We start from the raw sequence: 15,182 nt of genomic DNA on the forward strand, positions 1-15,182 counted from the left end.
AGGCTGAAGGTTGTTGTAGGAGGTAATTTGGGATTATCTCCAGGTTTTATGATTAGCATTGAGGAATATTAAGGATTTTACAAAAACCACTTACAGAGCTTCCTCTTGGGCATTTTTTCCCCCCAGTCTATTAAGTGATATTGTTTTAGAGATGCCAAATTAGAGAGAACTTTACAATCAGCCATGTTAAAGGTTTGGAGGTGGAGTGGGAGGGCATAGAATCCCAGACTGGTTTGTGTTGGAAGGGACCTTAAAGCTGATCCAGTTCCAACCCCTGCCACGGGCAGGGACACCTTCCACTAGAGCAGGTTGCTCCAAGCCCCTGTGTCCAACCTGGCCTTGAACACTGCCAGGGATGGGGCAGCCACAGCTTCTCTGGGAAAAGTCTGTGCCAGCGCCTCAGCACCCTCCCAGGGAAGAGCTTCTGCCTCAGAGCTCATCTCAATCTCCCCTCTGGCAGGTTAAAGCCATTCCCCTTGGCCTGTCCCTACAGGCCCTTGTCCAAAGCCCCTCTCCAGGTTTCCTGGAGCCCCTTTAGGCCCTGGAGCTGCTCTAAGGTCTCCCCTTCAGGAGCCTTCTCTTCTCCAGGCTGCCCCAGCCCAGCTCTCTCAGCCTGGCTCCAGAGCAGAGCTGCTCCAGCCCTCGCAGCAGCTCCGGGGCCTCCTCTGGCCTCAGTCAAGCAGCTCCACGTCCCTCTTGTGCTGTTGGACATTGCAAAGAAAAACTACCATCTCCTCGCAGGCAGGAGAAACCCACATTTAAGTGTGTGTGTGCGTGTGTGTGTATATATATATATATATATATATATATACACACACACATATCGAGCTAACAGCTTGATAACCGCCCGCTCCCCGAGTCCTGTCAGGCGATTTCCCGCCTTCCGTGAGGAGAAGCGGCGCGCGCCGGCCGCCGCCACTGCGCATGCGCGGTGACTCTCGCGCCGCCGGGCGCCTGCGCAGTATCGCGGCCGAGCCCGGCGTCAGGCACCGCGGGTGAGGCGGGGCGGGCGGCCGTGGGGGTCCCGCAGCGGGACCGGGCGGGTCAGCGCTGTCCCGGGACGGGCTGCATTCTGCTCCCGGTCCCGGAGCCCCGGAGGAGGGCATGAAGGGAGGCTGTGACCGCGGGGAGGGCAGCAGCTGGCCGGTCTGTGGAGCGGGTGCGCGGCGGTGCGGGGTAGTCCCGCTCGCAGCGGGTGTTGTGAGGCGCTGCTCGGGTCCTGCCCCTCAGGGCGGAGCGCGGGTTGTGAGGACGAAGGTTTGCGGAGCCGGGTGGCTGCTCTGCGGTAGTAGCCAAGGCAATGAGCATAAGAGCTATCGGGGTGCGCCTGTCCCGGCGCTGCTGACCCCGGGAGCCGGGAGTGTTGCCGTGCTGTCAGCAGCCTCCCGTGGGTTTGTGCTCCGTGAGCTCGGCCTGGCTCGTCTTGACCTTGTGTTAGTTTTCTGCGTATGCAGCGTCTTGTGGGTTCCTTGGTTTTACCGGTTCTGCCCCTTTAAAGTTCTCTTTAGCGAGAAAAAAACCCAAAACCAAGTTGGTGTTGGTTGGTTAGTTGTCATCGCCTCACTTTGCAGGTATCTAGATACGAGATTAAAAGGGACCACAGTCGTTTTGAGAGGAACTGATAGCATTTTGCTCATTTGGAGCTGCTTGGAAAATGGTACAAAGCCGCCTTTGAGAGAAGGGATAGAAGGGATAGAGCATGGCATCACTGAGCAGGGGGACAAAACAGCTCCGAGCAAGAAGAGAAGTTCAAACAGGAGGCTGTTGTATAGGATAGTTAACAAAATGGCCCAAGCCAGAGTTAAGGTGGTTAAAACAAGATGCGGGATGATCTGACAGAAGCATCTTGGAAAGCTTGGTTGCTAAGGCAGGGCTTAGCCTCAAAGGACATCTCTGTCCATGTGACAGCACTGGTGTTACTACAGGGCTACAGTGTTTTAGTGGTGATATATGTTCTTGTAAGCAGCATACTGCAGATGTGTCTTACAGGCTCCGAGAGGTTTGCTGCACCTGGATAACTGTTGGTACAGCATGAGGAGTGCAAATGACCTTTTTTTTTTTTCTAGGTAGTGTCAAAGAAACTGAAATAGGGATTTTAATAGTTTCTATTAAAGATTGGTAAAGAAAGGTGAATGATTTGTAAGCTCTGGCAATATTAGTAGATGTGTCTGTCAGCAGTGGGGTAGTGGGGGAAAGTGAAGCACTGGAGAGAACTGAAAAACTGGAGCAGTTACTAAACAGATCAACTTTTTCAGCATTAAAAGGCCTGTTTTGAAACATAACACTCGTGCCCTGTGTTCCTGCCTGTATTATCACAGGGAAGAGTATCTTTCAGCTTTGAGTCTGATTTCAATGTGTCTTTTGTATTTGCAGTGAGGAGATGAATCGAGGGTTGATACTGAAGTTAGAGAATCTGGTGCAGTTACGTGGTGCTTGTCGGCAGCTGTGGACTCTGTCCTACAGGAAAGTTTCCAGAGCACAATGGAAGCCTGTGCAGTCATCTGCACATCCCGTGGGATCCGTCCTTCTGTATCCACACTTCTGGCAAGAAGACAAATCAATCAGTATCGCCTTATCGCAGCGCAGACATCTAGCTACAAAGGAGGTGATTAACAACATCCAGAGATCTCTGGGTTTATGTGGAAAGTGCAAGAGCTCAGTTTGAGGGTTTTAATTACCAAAAAAAAGAGCTTTATTAATGAACATAGAGAAGCTTTTATAAATGTATAAGACAAAATGTACTTAATATATGACTGCACTGTGACTTCCTCTCAAATGTTAAAGTGCTTATACCAGCAGCATCATGAATCCTGCAGAGGCAGGAGCAAGTTATTACAAATAGAAATGAAAATCATTTTGTTAATTTTTCCCCTAGTTTTGAAATATTCAAAATTAAGAAAGATTAAATATAGTATGCTGTACATTTTAAATATTCATTTGTTTATCATAGTTCATTAGTATCATAGTAAAAAATACGTGTTTACATCATATGGCTTGATTATTTTTTTTTATATCAATGATTTACATCATTGTCTTTTTAATACTGTTTTTATTATATCTTACTTTATGCCAGCTGTGTGTTCCTATATATGTGTCTAATTCCATATAGGAGAAAAAGAAGAATAAAAAGATACTGCTGACGAAAGGTGAAGTGGAGATAAAGCAGAAGATGACTATTGAGGAACTTGCACAAGCTATGGGTAAAGACGTAGGTGAGAGCCTGCTCTGTTGTTTGAGATCAAATGAAACACAGCAGTTAAAATCTGTCAGGCCACTTTCAAGAGTGGCAAAGGGAAAGATGTCCATGATGGTGTTAGTCAGTGGTCGTTAATCTCTCCCTTAGCAAGGTAGATTGTACCCATACCAAAGGAAATATCGGTAGACTAAAGAGACAAAAATCAGGCTGTCCAAATTACCAGGCAAGACACTTTAATGTGAAGAAGCCAGGACTCTCTTCCATCTCCAGCAGAAAGGTTTCAGATCCATGTGGGCTGCTCTTCATGACTCTGTTTCCTGAGTGCTAAATTATTCTGGAAGGAAAAACACTGCACCCTGGTTTGTCAGAGCTGGACCCCTGTGTGTAAAGAATTCATGGCTAAAGAGAAAAGGCATAAAAGAGCTTCAATCTGTAATCCAACCCTTGGGTCTTGGGTTCAGGAGCAGTATGTATTTCATTAAAACAAGTCATTTGATTAACTGGGAATGGGAAGGACTGGTCTGGAAACACTCACCTCTTTAAGTGACTGTCCAAACAGCAGGGTTACAGAAGTAGGCTTGTTCTTCTGACCCATGAACCATTCTGGGTTCTACAGCAGCTCACCTTCACCAGTTTTCAGTGATGTTTTGGGGGTTATTGGCATGTTTTGACTATTGACATTTGGAATAATTCCATACCTATATAATACCAGTCTCCAATCTCTTGTTATCCAGCTGGGTACTTTTTCTGGCAAACTCCCCTCTCAGCAATGAGGAGAGAAGCAGAAAAGTCTATTGTGTCTTGCTGTACATTTCTGAGATAGATTTGTAATGGTACTTAGGTTGGTGTGCAGCAATTTTTGACTAGTGCATTATGTTCTGTATTCCTACTACCAAAGCAAGGGGCATATGAACAGATTTGTCAAATTTCCTCTCTCCTTGAATCATTTCTTTGCTGTTTGGTTTAAGTGAATTTCAGTTGTTTCCTTCTTAGGGGTTAATGGAAAAGCAAGCTCTGAAAATCTGAGTGAAAAATAAGATTGTAGCATCTAATAAGTCAGTCATTTTCAGTAAATGTTTCTCAATCAAGTTCTTCTCTGAGTCTGTAGCATAACAGGGACTTGCAGGTAAATCGAAAGGAAAAATGCTTTGTGCATGATATTTACTAGCATGATATAAACTACTAATGAAAAAGTCTTAAACTGTATGAAGTGGGATGTTTTTGTCCCACATGTTTTTGTGGTTGTAATTGTTAAATGTCTTTATCTTTTTACAGATCATATTTATGAAGCGCTGCTATACACAGACATTGACCTTGATTCACTAGAACCAGATTCCATTTTATATGAAGACCATATCAAGCTGATAGTTAAAAAATCAGGAATGAAGTATAGATCAGCAAAACTGAAAGAGGAAAAAGGAAGAGAAAACACAGATGCTGTCAAGAGGTAAGTTGTGAACTGTTCTTTTTAGTTCTTATCCTGCTTGTTTTTCATTCACTGTATTTCCTTTGTTCTGACGATATGTTGGTAATATCTGATACAGTCACAATCTGGTAATATTTAAAAGGTGAGTTTTACTATTTTGATTTCTTTGGCCATAAAGTTGATACTCAGATTTGATTTGGTTTAGGTGAGCTTTTTCTATGCTGTTTCCTGAAGAACAGCAGATTCTTCTTTGCTCTACTGAATTGCTGTATTGATTGCTGCAGCAGTAAGACTGAGTACTAACAGAGCTAACTGTGGGGTGTAGCTGGGAGTTGTGATCACAGTAGAGAGCCTTACCCATTCATCACTGCCTTTGGTAAATGGCTCTTTGTTAGCCATAGTGGGTGTGCATGTCACTCAATGAACTTTTGGGGTATTTACAAACCACCTCTTTGTTCTAATTATAGGCCTCCTGCAGACCCAGCAGTACTAACCCCCAGGCCCCCCGTTGTTACCATCTTGGGCCACGTAGATCATGGGAAAACAACCTTACTTGACAGCCTGCGAAAAACTCAGGTGGCTGCAATGGAAGCAGGAGGCATCACCCAGCACATTGGTGCCTTCCTTGGTATGAACCACGTGTACGTGCTTGTGTAGAAAACAGCTTACTCTCCATCTTGCATCCCGGGCTGACTTGCTGCCAGTTCATTGGGGAAGAATGCTGCAACATAAACAATGTATATGTGAACAGTGAAAAAGGAAACGTCAGTTGTGAGTGATAACTGTGTAGATGGAACTTAGAAGTGGATTGTCTGCACAGCTGAAATTATACTTAGACCATTTTAAGTGTTCAAGGCCAGGTTGGACACAGGGGCTTGGAAGTGGTCTAGTGGAAGGTGTCCAGTGGAACCTGCTCTGGTGGAAGGTGTCCCTGCCTGTGGCTTTAGATGAGCTTTAAGGTCCCTTCAGCCCAAACGAGGCTGGGATTCTGTTCTGTTTTATGGAGGATCCCAGGACACTTTTTCTTTCCCGAGGAGTTAAAAGCAGCTTTGACCTTTTGCCAACAGTGTCTGCCTAAAATATGTCATTATTATTAAAAACAGTTCTTAAAGGGGTGATGCTTGATTTACAGTAGGTCAAATAAAGCTCTGAGAAATGTTGATTTTAAATGTACCATACCCATTTGTTCACAGTGCATTTGCCTTCCGGGGAAAAGATAACTTTCCTGGATACTCCTGGACACGCAGCTTTTTCAGCCATGCGAGCAAGAGGTACCCATGTTACTGACATTGTCATACTGGTTGTAGCAGCAGAAGATGGAGTAATGCAACAAACTGTAGAATCCATTCAACATGCTAAAAATGCAGGAGGTAAGGTGTTCACCTTGTTAATATTACACTTTCAAGTGCAGGCCCAGTACTCAAAGTTAATGCAAATGGTGTGTGTTGCTGTGCAGTTCAAATAGTGAGTGCTTTGCAAATGTTCATTTATCTCTCAAAAGAAACTCCTTGCACTGGAATCTACAGACTTGGGAAGTAACTGTTGTAGTTCCCTTCCTTCTCCTCTGGGCGGGTGTTTGAGAATGGACTGAATGTTGCAGTAATGCATAAAGATACTAACATACTAATGGTTTCGCAGATCTTGCAGGTTTGTGAGAAAAGAACTTGTAGGGGGTCTGTGTGTGGGTTGTTGTTGGGGGTTTTTTCCCTAGTAAGATAACTCCTCCACCTTAGCCGTGGTAGTTCAGATCTCAATGGCTACTCAGGGAATAGGTGCCAAGCGAGGTCCTGTGCTCTGAGTGGTCATAACTTGCTCTAACCTTTTGTTGCAGTTGCGCTAGTGGCAGCAAGTTGTGGTTAGGTTGGTAATGAGTGAGTTTGTTCTCTTTTTAGTTCCTCTTATCCTCGCCATTAATAAATGTGACAAACCTGAAGCTGATCCTGAAAGAGTGAAAAAGGAATTGCTGGCCCATGATGTGGTCTGTGAAGAGTTTGGAGGTGATGTTCAAGCTGTAAATATTTCTGCGCTCAAGGTAAAGTTTTGGTGGAAAAATGGTGTTCTGGGGTATCTAATATGTGCATACAGCTGCAATTTGTTTGTCAGCTGGAAAATAAAATGCTTATTTTCTTGGTATTTGATGCCTTACCATGAGCTAAGTGCTGCTGGCTCTCACCAGAATTATGTGAAGCATCCTCCTATCATATTTTGAGGGTCAGACCTTCAATGAGCAATAATATGTCAGTTTTCTTCTGGGTATTTTTTCAGGTTAATCCTAATTGCTGTTTCCTCATATATCTGCTCACTGTATAAAATCAGAGTGGAGGTTGTTGATAGTGCTATGCAGGAAGAGGAAAATTCAAATGAGGGTAAATGATTATTTTCCTAACAGATGCCTAATCACAGGAATGTAGTTCTGTAGTGATCTTACAGGATTTACCATCATCCCAACAAACAACTGAGAGCTAAAGAGTGAAAATTCAAGTAAAATCAGGACTTTAGTTTTGTGGTGGCCAAAGCAGCTTTGTCCAAACTGCTGCAGCAGCATCTTAGCTTATTGCTGACTTTCTAAATGCATCCCAAGTAATTTTGTAAGCTTTCACCTTTTGAAGTCGTGTCCTTACTCTTTAGAACAGGCATACATAAAAATGGCTTCTCCATTCACCTCTGTAGCACACGTTGTTGCCCTGATTCGTGTAGATCTGGATCTGCTGACTGACAGTTAGCTCGTGGTATCTGTTCTCAAAAATAAAATGTAATTAGAACAAAGAGGGGGAAAAGAGAAGAAAACAGACCAACAGTTTTGTCTCTATGATGTCCTGGGGTCCTGACTGGGTGGTGGATGTCATCAAGTTTCAGTTTGGGTGTTTTGGTTGGTTAGTTGGGGTTTTGGGGGGCTGTTTGGTTGTGTTTGGCTTTGTTTCTCAATTTGCATTCCTAATACACTTGTAGCAGAATACTGCGAGGTTTGTTTTTTAATATATATATTTTTCTCTGTGTGTATGGTTTATACAGGGTGAAAACCTGGTGGTTTTAGCAGAAGCAACAGTTGCTTTAGCAGAGATGTTAGAACTGAAGGCAGATGCCACGGGTCTGGTAGAGGGGACTGTAATCGAGTCTCGCAAAGACAAAGGGAAAGGGTAAGTAACCTGCTGCCTTTCCAGCTTTAATGAAGCAATTTTAACAGTGCAGAGATGCTGTTCAGCTGGTTTGTACCTCAGGATTTATGTTTAACATTGAACTCGTTGTTGTTGTTAAACTGTAACCGTTTCTTTACAGTGTTTGTAACTAAAGCATCGAAATGTTATTGTACTGCATGAGAGGCAGAAAACGAAGTTATAAACTGATAGTGCAAAATTCATCATATCACTGAAATGAAATCCTGTAAGCACAGGAAACAGCTTAAAATGCTACAACAGATGCAAATTTTTTAAGTTTCATTAAAAAATAGGAATGATGAAGTTAATATTCATAATACATACACAATTTTTTGTGAGTTATGTGTAACATGACATTGTGCTCTTTTAAAAGGAACCTATAGTCCCTTTGCAGGTTCTCTGATAACAAGGTGTGATTTGCCCTCTAAAAATGAACTGAATTGTAGAAAGTTGTTGGGGTTTGGGGTGTTTTTTTGGTGGTGAGTTCACTTAATGTGCTAAATGTGTTTGCTTACCAAAGCTAACTGCAAAAAAGGGGAGAAGACTCACTTTAATTTTGCCTGTTATTTTTCTCCTCCGCTCTTCACTAGTCCACTTACCACAGCCATCATCCAAAGAGGAACTCTGAGAAAAGGCTGTATTCTGGTTGCAGGGAAGACGTGGGCAAAAGTGCGTTTCATGTTTGATGAGAATGGCAAAGCTGTAGATGCAGCCTCTCCCGGCATCCCAGTGGAAATCATGGGCTGGAAGGAGGTCCCTTCGGCAGGAGATGAGATCCTCGAAGTAGAATCTGAGGTACAGAAAGATCTCTTTAATGGAAAACTCACACTGCAGTGAGGTGGAGGGGAAGGAGCTGAGGAAAAAATAAGTGTTAGATTTCATTCTAAATAACCTGGATAATCTGGTCAAAGATGAAGGCTGAGAAGAGTATTGAGACCTGAACTAGGTGCTCTGAAAGAGGAATATCCAGGATATGTTCTGTGTTCCCTTCCTAAAGGCAGAGAAGACTTTTATATGATCATACTGTCATTCTACCTGGGGAACAATCCACTGCTTAATTATATCAGTGTTTTAATTTTAGAATGAGAGAACTAGTTTCTGTCAAGAGTATGCATAAAATAAAGCCTGAAATAGGTGTGGTGAGAGCTGGCCAAATACCACATGGAATAATGAACAATAATTCTCTTCTGCAATGCAGTTACCGTAAGAATAAGCCTTGAGTCATGCTGTAGCCCAGGGAAGAAGCTGTTGTGCTCATTCTCTGCCATCCTTGCAGCAAAATCTATTGTTAAATGTGAAAGTAAATGAGGGAGCGTGTAGAGAAGATGCAAAATGCTGAAGCTGCATTCATGTGAAGTTCTCTGGTGCAGTGCTGTGAAAGGTAATGTTTCTGTCTTCCTGCCCAGCAAAGGGCCCATGAAGTTGTGGCTTGGAGAACCTACGTTGAACAACAGGAGAAGCTGAAAAAGGATGTGGAAGTTATTGAGGCAAAGCAAAGGGAGCACAGGGTGGAATACGAGAAGAAGCACCAGCAGCTAGCCCATCTGACCTGGAGGCAGAGGAAGGCCGTGCTGTACAAGGCCAACAAGCATGTCATGTTTTTAAAGCCTAAAGAGAAAAGAGAGATGGACGAAAATGTGCTATCGGTAATTGTTAAAGGTGCTGCTCTATTCTGTTTAAACATTGGTTTTGTGCTTCTCAAATGCTCAGTCTGAAGCATAGCACTAAACTAGTAAGAACATTGTGTTACCAGCAGTTTGATCAGTGCAAACCTGAGCAGGTTATTGAGCCTCTCTCAGTAAGAGGAAGGGTATCCAAAAACATCCAGTGGTCAGGATGCACTTCCAGCAGGGACAGAGCAACAGGAAAATTATAAGCCTGACCCCCTTACCCAGGAACTCCTGAGTAAAACCCATATAAGTGTCTCTAGATATAAATATATATTAAAAATATACATATTAAAAGAATGAAATACAAGCTATATGAGCAGCAGTACTGCATCAGCAAAATGAAGGACAAGAATAATTATGTATTAGTTAAAGTGGGACAGAGGGAACTTGGTTTGACCTCATATTTAGTGATACACAGTGACAGCAGTAGCTGATGAATCATGCAAACCTGACCCGAAAATGACTGCAGATGTAGATCCTCTGGTGCTATTGTATTTATTGAGTTCATTTTTGGAATTAATAGACTTGTTAGGAGTGTTTTAACATACCGCTGAAAATACAGTAAGAACGATGGATGTCAAAAGACTTCCTGTTGTATAGTGTGGAGTTGTCATGTGCTTAGTTCTACTTCAGTGTTTCTCTGATGAGTACAAAGTGAGCAATGCTTCTGTTTATACACACAGGTGATGTGGATGGATCTGTTGAAGCTATTCTGAACATTCTGGACAGCTACGATGCTGACAGTGAATGTAAACTGGATATCGTTCACTTTGGAATGGGAGATATCAGTGAAACTGATATAAGTCTTGCTGAAGCATTTAATGGTGCGTGTTTAAAATGGATTTACAATTAGTACAAACTCTTTATAGAAATGGGTAGGACTCATTCTGGTTTTGTTCTCTCAATAATAATTAGCGGCATCAATAAGGTAAACTTATATCTTAAAAATGTTTCCTTCAACATCAAACAGTGCAGGTGGGGGAGGCTAGAAACACCACGAAACTAGAAGAATTGTTGAATTGTTAAGGTTAAACTCTGACTCTTCACTCCGGTTGTTTTATGATGCTTAAACAGGGTAAAGCTAGAAAAGGTTACAGAAGAATTCCCTTTTGCTCAGGAAGGTAATTGGAAAGACTGTTGGTAGTTGTTGCCGTATGTACCCCGTAATGCTCGCCTGCTGTAGATCATGGGGTCATTGGACATGGGGTAGTCCACAGGTGGACAAGAATGATTTAAAAGTTCACTTCCAGCTTGATTTGGACAACCAAGCTGTTTTCCCAGCCCCAAAATGGGAGGTTCTTACCCTTCACATGAGCTCTGGTGAGTTGTAAGCTTTAGTTTCTGCTTTGATAACCTCCAGTTCCGTCACAGGCAAACATTCTCTGAGGGCTTTTTTAGCCATTAGTTTTGATTCAAGGTTAGTAGCAGTCCATGTGCGATAGGGGGAGAAGTAAATGGTTTCTCCTTAAAAGGGAAGTAGTGAAACACTGTTTCTTGTTTTGCTAACCACTAATTCTACCCTGTGCTGCAAGTGCAACATTACAGAATAGACTTACTGGTGAAAGAGTGATCTCTTGTAGTCCTATCACTTGCTGATTGTTTTATTTACCAGGTGTTATATTTGGATTCAGTGTGAAAGCCAATGAAACTATTAAACAGCTGGCTGCTAAAAAGGGAATAAAAATTAAACTTCACAATATCATCTACAAACTTGTTGAAGACTTGAAAGAGGAGTTGAACAGCAGGCTGCCCCCTTCTGTGGTGGAGAACACAGTAGGTGAGTATTCATGGACTGAGAAATTCTTGCTTCCTAGTGTGGTCTAAGGTTTATTCTCCAATGAAGTGTTCCTGTTGTATCAAGTATTTAATATTCTCCTATAGCTCTTATAAAGCTTGGTCAGTGGAAGAGTATAGCTTGCTTCTGCTTACTGCCAGTTTGCTATTCTCATCTACCTCATACAACTTTTTCCTTTCAGGGGAAGCTTCTGTTCTCAACATCTTCTCTGTAACAGTAGGAAAAAGCAAAATCCCAGTCGCTGGATGCAGGGTACAGAAGGGGTTGCTGGACAAGAAAATGAAGTTCAAGTTAATCCGCAACAAAGATGTTATTTGGAAAGGTAAGTGGCATTGCCACAAAACAGGAATTGTGTCCAGACATTGTTGGTGCCCTGTGACATTAGTGCAAAATATGTCATAATCACAACAGAAAGGCAAACCAAACCACTTCTTATTCTCTGCTGTTAGTGACTCTCTTTCTTTGATGCACTTTCTCTTTGTAGGATCTTTATCATCACTGAAGCATCTTAAAGATGACGTCCAGGTAATAAAAGCAGGCATGGATTGTGGATTGAGTTTGGACAAGAATGTAGAATTCATTATTGGAGATAAAATTATTTGTTATGAGGAAAAAGAAGTTCCACAGACAACTTCCTGGGATCCAGGATTTTAAAAGGCATTAACACTAAAGGACATGTATTGTTCCTGGCTGGCCTTCAACTCTTAACATTAAATGGACTTTCAGAGATGCACATGAGCTTCTTTATATCTGCGGTTATGTAAAAATGTCCTGCTTTTAAATCTTGGCAGCAACCAGCTTACCTCATTGGAACATGGGATAACCTGTAACAATTGATAGCAAGCAGCTCAAGTGTGTGAAACCATTACACTCTGTTTATGATGACTCTGTGTTGGTTCCAAACAGCCACAACATCTTTTTCCTCCCTCCCCCCACAGTGCTGCTATACAATTTCTCAGTATGTAGTAGGACTCTACTACCCTTTTCTCTAACAACATTGAGCATTGCAGACATGACTTCAGACCTCTTAATCTCCTATTTTCCCAAACTATCTGTACTGTTTACTGCTTTGTTTAAAGAGACCACTTCCAAGGTTAGCCAGTGTCATTTTTTTTCCCCTCTGCCATTGCTACCGGTTATCTCCTTTCAAGAAGCCATAACCAACCAAGGCCGCTCTTTAAAGTTGCTGCTTCAATGTAGGAACAAACTACTTCATCCTAGCTGGCAGCCAGCATCCAGTTTCACAGATCTTTCCTGCTTATCAGAGAGGAAAGACAGCGCCACAGGAAGCAGAAATAACTCCTTAAACCACACAGAAGTTCAGATTTTTATTGTCTAGTACATTTACTTGTCTTCTGGTTTATTGAAGCAGTATGTCAGACAGCACTTGCCACAGTAGTGTCTATCGAAGTGACTTGCCATGAAGACTCCGGCTCCACACTCCTCAGAGGGGCACTCCCGGCGCAGACGGCTGATCTTACCGTTCTCATCCACCTGGGAATCATGGAATCAGAATGGTTAGGGATGGAAAGGACCTTAAGATCATCCCTGCCATGGGCAGGGACACCTCATCCTAGAGCAGGCTGCTCCAAGCCCCTGTGTCCAACCTGGCCTCGAACACTGCCAGGGATGGGGCAGCCACAGCTTCTCTGGGAAAAGTCTGTGCCAGCGCCTCAGCACCCTCACAGGGAAGAGCTTTTTCCTTATATCTAACTTGAACTTCCCCTGTTTCAGTTTGAACCCATCACCCCTTGTCCTATCGCTACAGTCCCTGATGAAGAGTCCCTCTCCAGCACCCCTGTAGCCCCCTTCAGATACTGGAAGCTGCTCTGAGGTCTCCACGCAGCTTCTCTTCTCTAACAACAACCCCAATTTTCTCAGCCTGTCTTCATTTGGGAAGGCAGAGAGGCAACATCTCATAAGTATAGTTCCCATCTTTTAGCACCAATGATAAATTTGAGTATTTGGCAAAGTAGTTTTTATGACAGTTACTACATGAAACTTCTTGAAGTTCAGAAGTGCCCACTTGCAACAGTTGGTTTCTCTTCTATTTAACAGTTGGGGTATTTGCAAATAGGTGGTCTTTAAATACACCAGGGTACACACAGACTAGTTACAGACTTCATGTCCTTCCTGGTGAGAGCTCAGTTTTCGTCAAGCCAAGAGTTAGTTCTACATACCTTGTAGTACTTCAGCACTGCAAGCTTAACCTTCTTTCTCTTATGCTTGTTCTTCTTGGGGGTTGTGTAAGACTTCTTCTTTCTTTTCTTGGCACCACCACGAAGTCTCAGCACAAGGTGAAGAGTTGATTCCTGTGTGGAAAGCACATGAAATAGATTAAAAAAGCATTTAAGCAGGTTTTTACCTACAGAAGGTAGATCTCAAGTTAGGAAAGCTCCAAAAGGATTCTTCAATATACAGGTTCCAGAGAACAGCAGCTCCTGCATCCCAAACCCCAGAAGGTTCTATTGCTGTGCCCATATCCTCAATTCTAACTGGAACTGCAGCATGATTTCCTGATGTAACTACACCAAACTGGTTGTAGCTCCTCCTGCCCAGTGGCACTCACTGCCCTGTCAGGTTTATCTGGCAGAAGTGAGCAGGATTTTTCACACCAGCCCCCTAACGTAGCTCACCACAGTGTGCCAAGTGCCCAGGCTGACAGAGGGGACACACTAGAAGCAGAATCTTTACACTTCCCCAGTCAGAAGTGCCACCCAACCCTAAATCAATTCATTTGGTTGAATCCACCTGAAACATTGCTTAGGCTCAGCAGCAAAGGCCAGTCTGCTCCAACAGTGCAGCTGGTTGGTACTACAGTGCTCTGTGCAGCCTCTCCTACTCACTTTTTGGATATTGTAGTCAGACAGCGTGCGTCCATCCTCCAGCTGCTTTCCAGCAAAGATCAGTCGCTGCTGATCAGGAGGAATGCCTGATGGAGACATGAATGAAGATTAAATGAGGAACATGATCTATGATATTCTAGAGTAAAATATTAGGTTGCTGCAGATGATCACATGTGCGTAAGATATCCATCCATCCAAAAAAAGAGAGTAAGTGTATATCGAGCTTACCTTCCTTATCCTGGATCTTAGCTTTGACATTTTCTATAGTATCAGAAGGCTCGACCTATTAAGAAACGAAACGGACTCAAAACACACTTTGCCTTTTTGTTGGCCCAGACACGCCGAAGAGCCACGAGGAGCTCCAGCCACGCCGCCTCCGCTGTCACGGCCATTCCGCCTCCCCACCACGGGCAGCCAGCTCCGGTGAGCGCCCCGGGCAGCCGCAGGGCCGGCGCTGCGCCCTGCATCCCGCACCACATGGCATCGCCGGCCCGGGCGGTGAGGCCGGGGTGTCCGGGGGCTTCCCTCGGCTAAGGCAAACCCCGCCCCGGGCACGGCGCCCGCCGCGGCTCACCTCGAGGGTGATGGTTTTCCCCGTGAGGGTCTTCACGAAGATCTGCATGGCGAGGCCGGCACCTGCGGCGGGGGACAAGGGGGAGCCGCGGCCACGCGTGCGGCGGCGGAGCGAGGCCTCACCCGCGGCTTCCTGCCGGAATGGCGGCTCCGAGAGAACGCGGCGCCGGCACGCACGGGGTTCCTCTCGCCCGCGCCGAGGGGCGGGACTACATATCCCAGCATGCCCCGCCGGGGCCAGCCGCGCCGCGGGCTGCCGGGAGCCGCAGTCCAGGCCGAGGGGCACCATGGGAGTGGTAGGCGGGGCTGGGCGCGGCGGGAGCGCGGCTCCCACAGTGCACCGCGGCCGTGAGGGGAGGAGGAGGGCGGCGGTGAGGGGAAGAGGGAGGGAGTTGCTCTGTACATCAGAGCCGCGCCGGAGGAGGGGGTTGTGTGGGGAATGAGGGTGTTTCTGGTACCTGTGTCTCTATAGGTCTGCGTTGAGGCGTGAAATGCCAGAAATCGGTGTCCTCGCCTCCGCG

The 15,182-nt window shown here is 44.6% G+C and overlaps 2 protein-coding genes and 1 long non-coding RNA gene across 5 annotated transcripts in view; 2 read left to right on the forward strand and 1 right to left on the reverse strand.

Annotated features, from left to right (window-relative positions):
- Window positions 1–948: 948 nt before the first annotated feature.
- Window positions 949–12,127, forward strand: MTIF2 (mitochondrial translational initiation factor 2). 3 transcript variants are annotated; one of them, XM_030489284.2, is made up of 14 exons: window positions 949–995; window positions 2,374–2,605; window positions 3,074–3,212; window positions 4,472–4,643; window positions 5,090–5,250; window positions 5,816–5,992; window positions 6,515–6,654; window positions 7,635–7,759; window positions 8,368–8,572; window positions 9,184–9,436; window positions 10,131–10,271; window positions 11,060–11,224; window positions 11,424–11,564; window positions 11,727–12,127. In XM_030489284.2, exons 3-14 carry the CDS (start codon window positions 3,170–3,172, stop codon window positions 11,894–11,896), a joined length of 1,893 nt encoding a protein of 630 aa, XP_030345144.1. In that variant the 5' UTR covers window positions 949–995; window positions 2,374–2,605; window positions 3,074–3,169; the 3' UTR covers window positions 11,897–12,127. The 3 variants fall into 3 exon arrangements, with proteins under 3 accessions (XP_030345144.1, XP_030345141.1, XP_030345143.1); XM_030489281.2 differs by having other exon boundaries at window positions 954–995; window positions 3,110–3,212; XM_030489283.2 differs by lacking the exon at window positions 949–995 and adding an exon at window positions 1,021–1,159 and having other exon boundaries at window positions 3,110–3,212.
- A 418-nt stretch (window positions 12,128–12,545) lies between these two features.
- Window positions 12,546–14,893, reverse strand: RPS27A (ribosomal protein S27a). The gene is made up of 5 exons (XM_030489285.1): window positions 14,663–14,893; window positions 14,317–14,371; window positions 14,089–14,174; window positions 13,423–13,554; window positions 12,546–12,736 (listed from the first exon to the last, which is right to left on the reverse strand). Exons 1-5 carry the CDS (start codon window positions 14,708–14,710, stop codon window positions 12,587–12,589), a joined length of 471 nt encoding a protein of 156 aa, XP_030345145.1. The 5' UTR covers window positions 14,711–14,893; the 3' UTR covers window positions 12,546–12,586.
- The window catches only part of LOC115609290, a 43,859-nt gene continuing 43,554 nt past the window's right edge, over window positions 14,878–15,182 (forward strand). Inside the window, exon 1 of the long non-coding RNA XR_003991801.1 lies at window positions 14,878–14,957. This is a non-coding gene — a long non-coding RNA (uncharacterized LOC115609290). The remainder of the gene's footprint in view (window positions 14,958–15,182) is intronic.

The sequence above is a fragment of the Strigops habroptila genome, chromosome 6 (assembly GCF_004027225.2).
Source record: "Strigops habroptila isolate Jane chromosome 6, bStrHab1.2.pri, whole genome shotgun sequence".
Lineage (NCBI taxonomy): Eukaryota > Metazoa > Chordata > Aves > Psittaciformes > Psittacidae > Strigops > Strigops habroptila.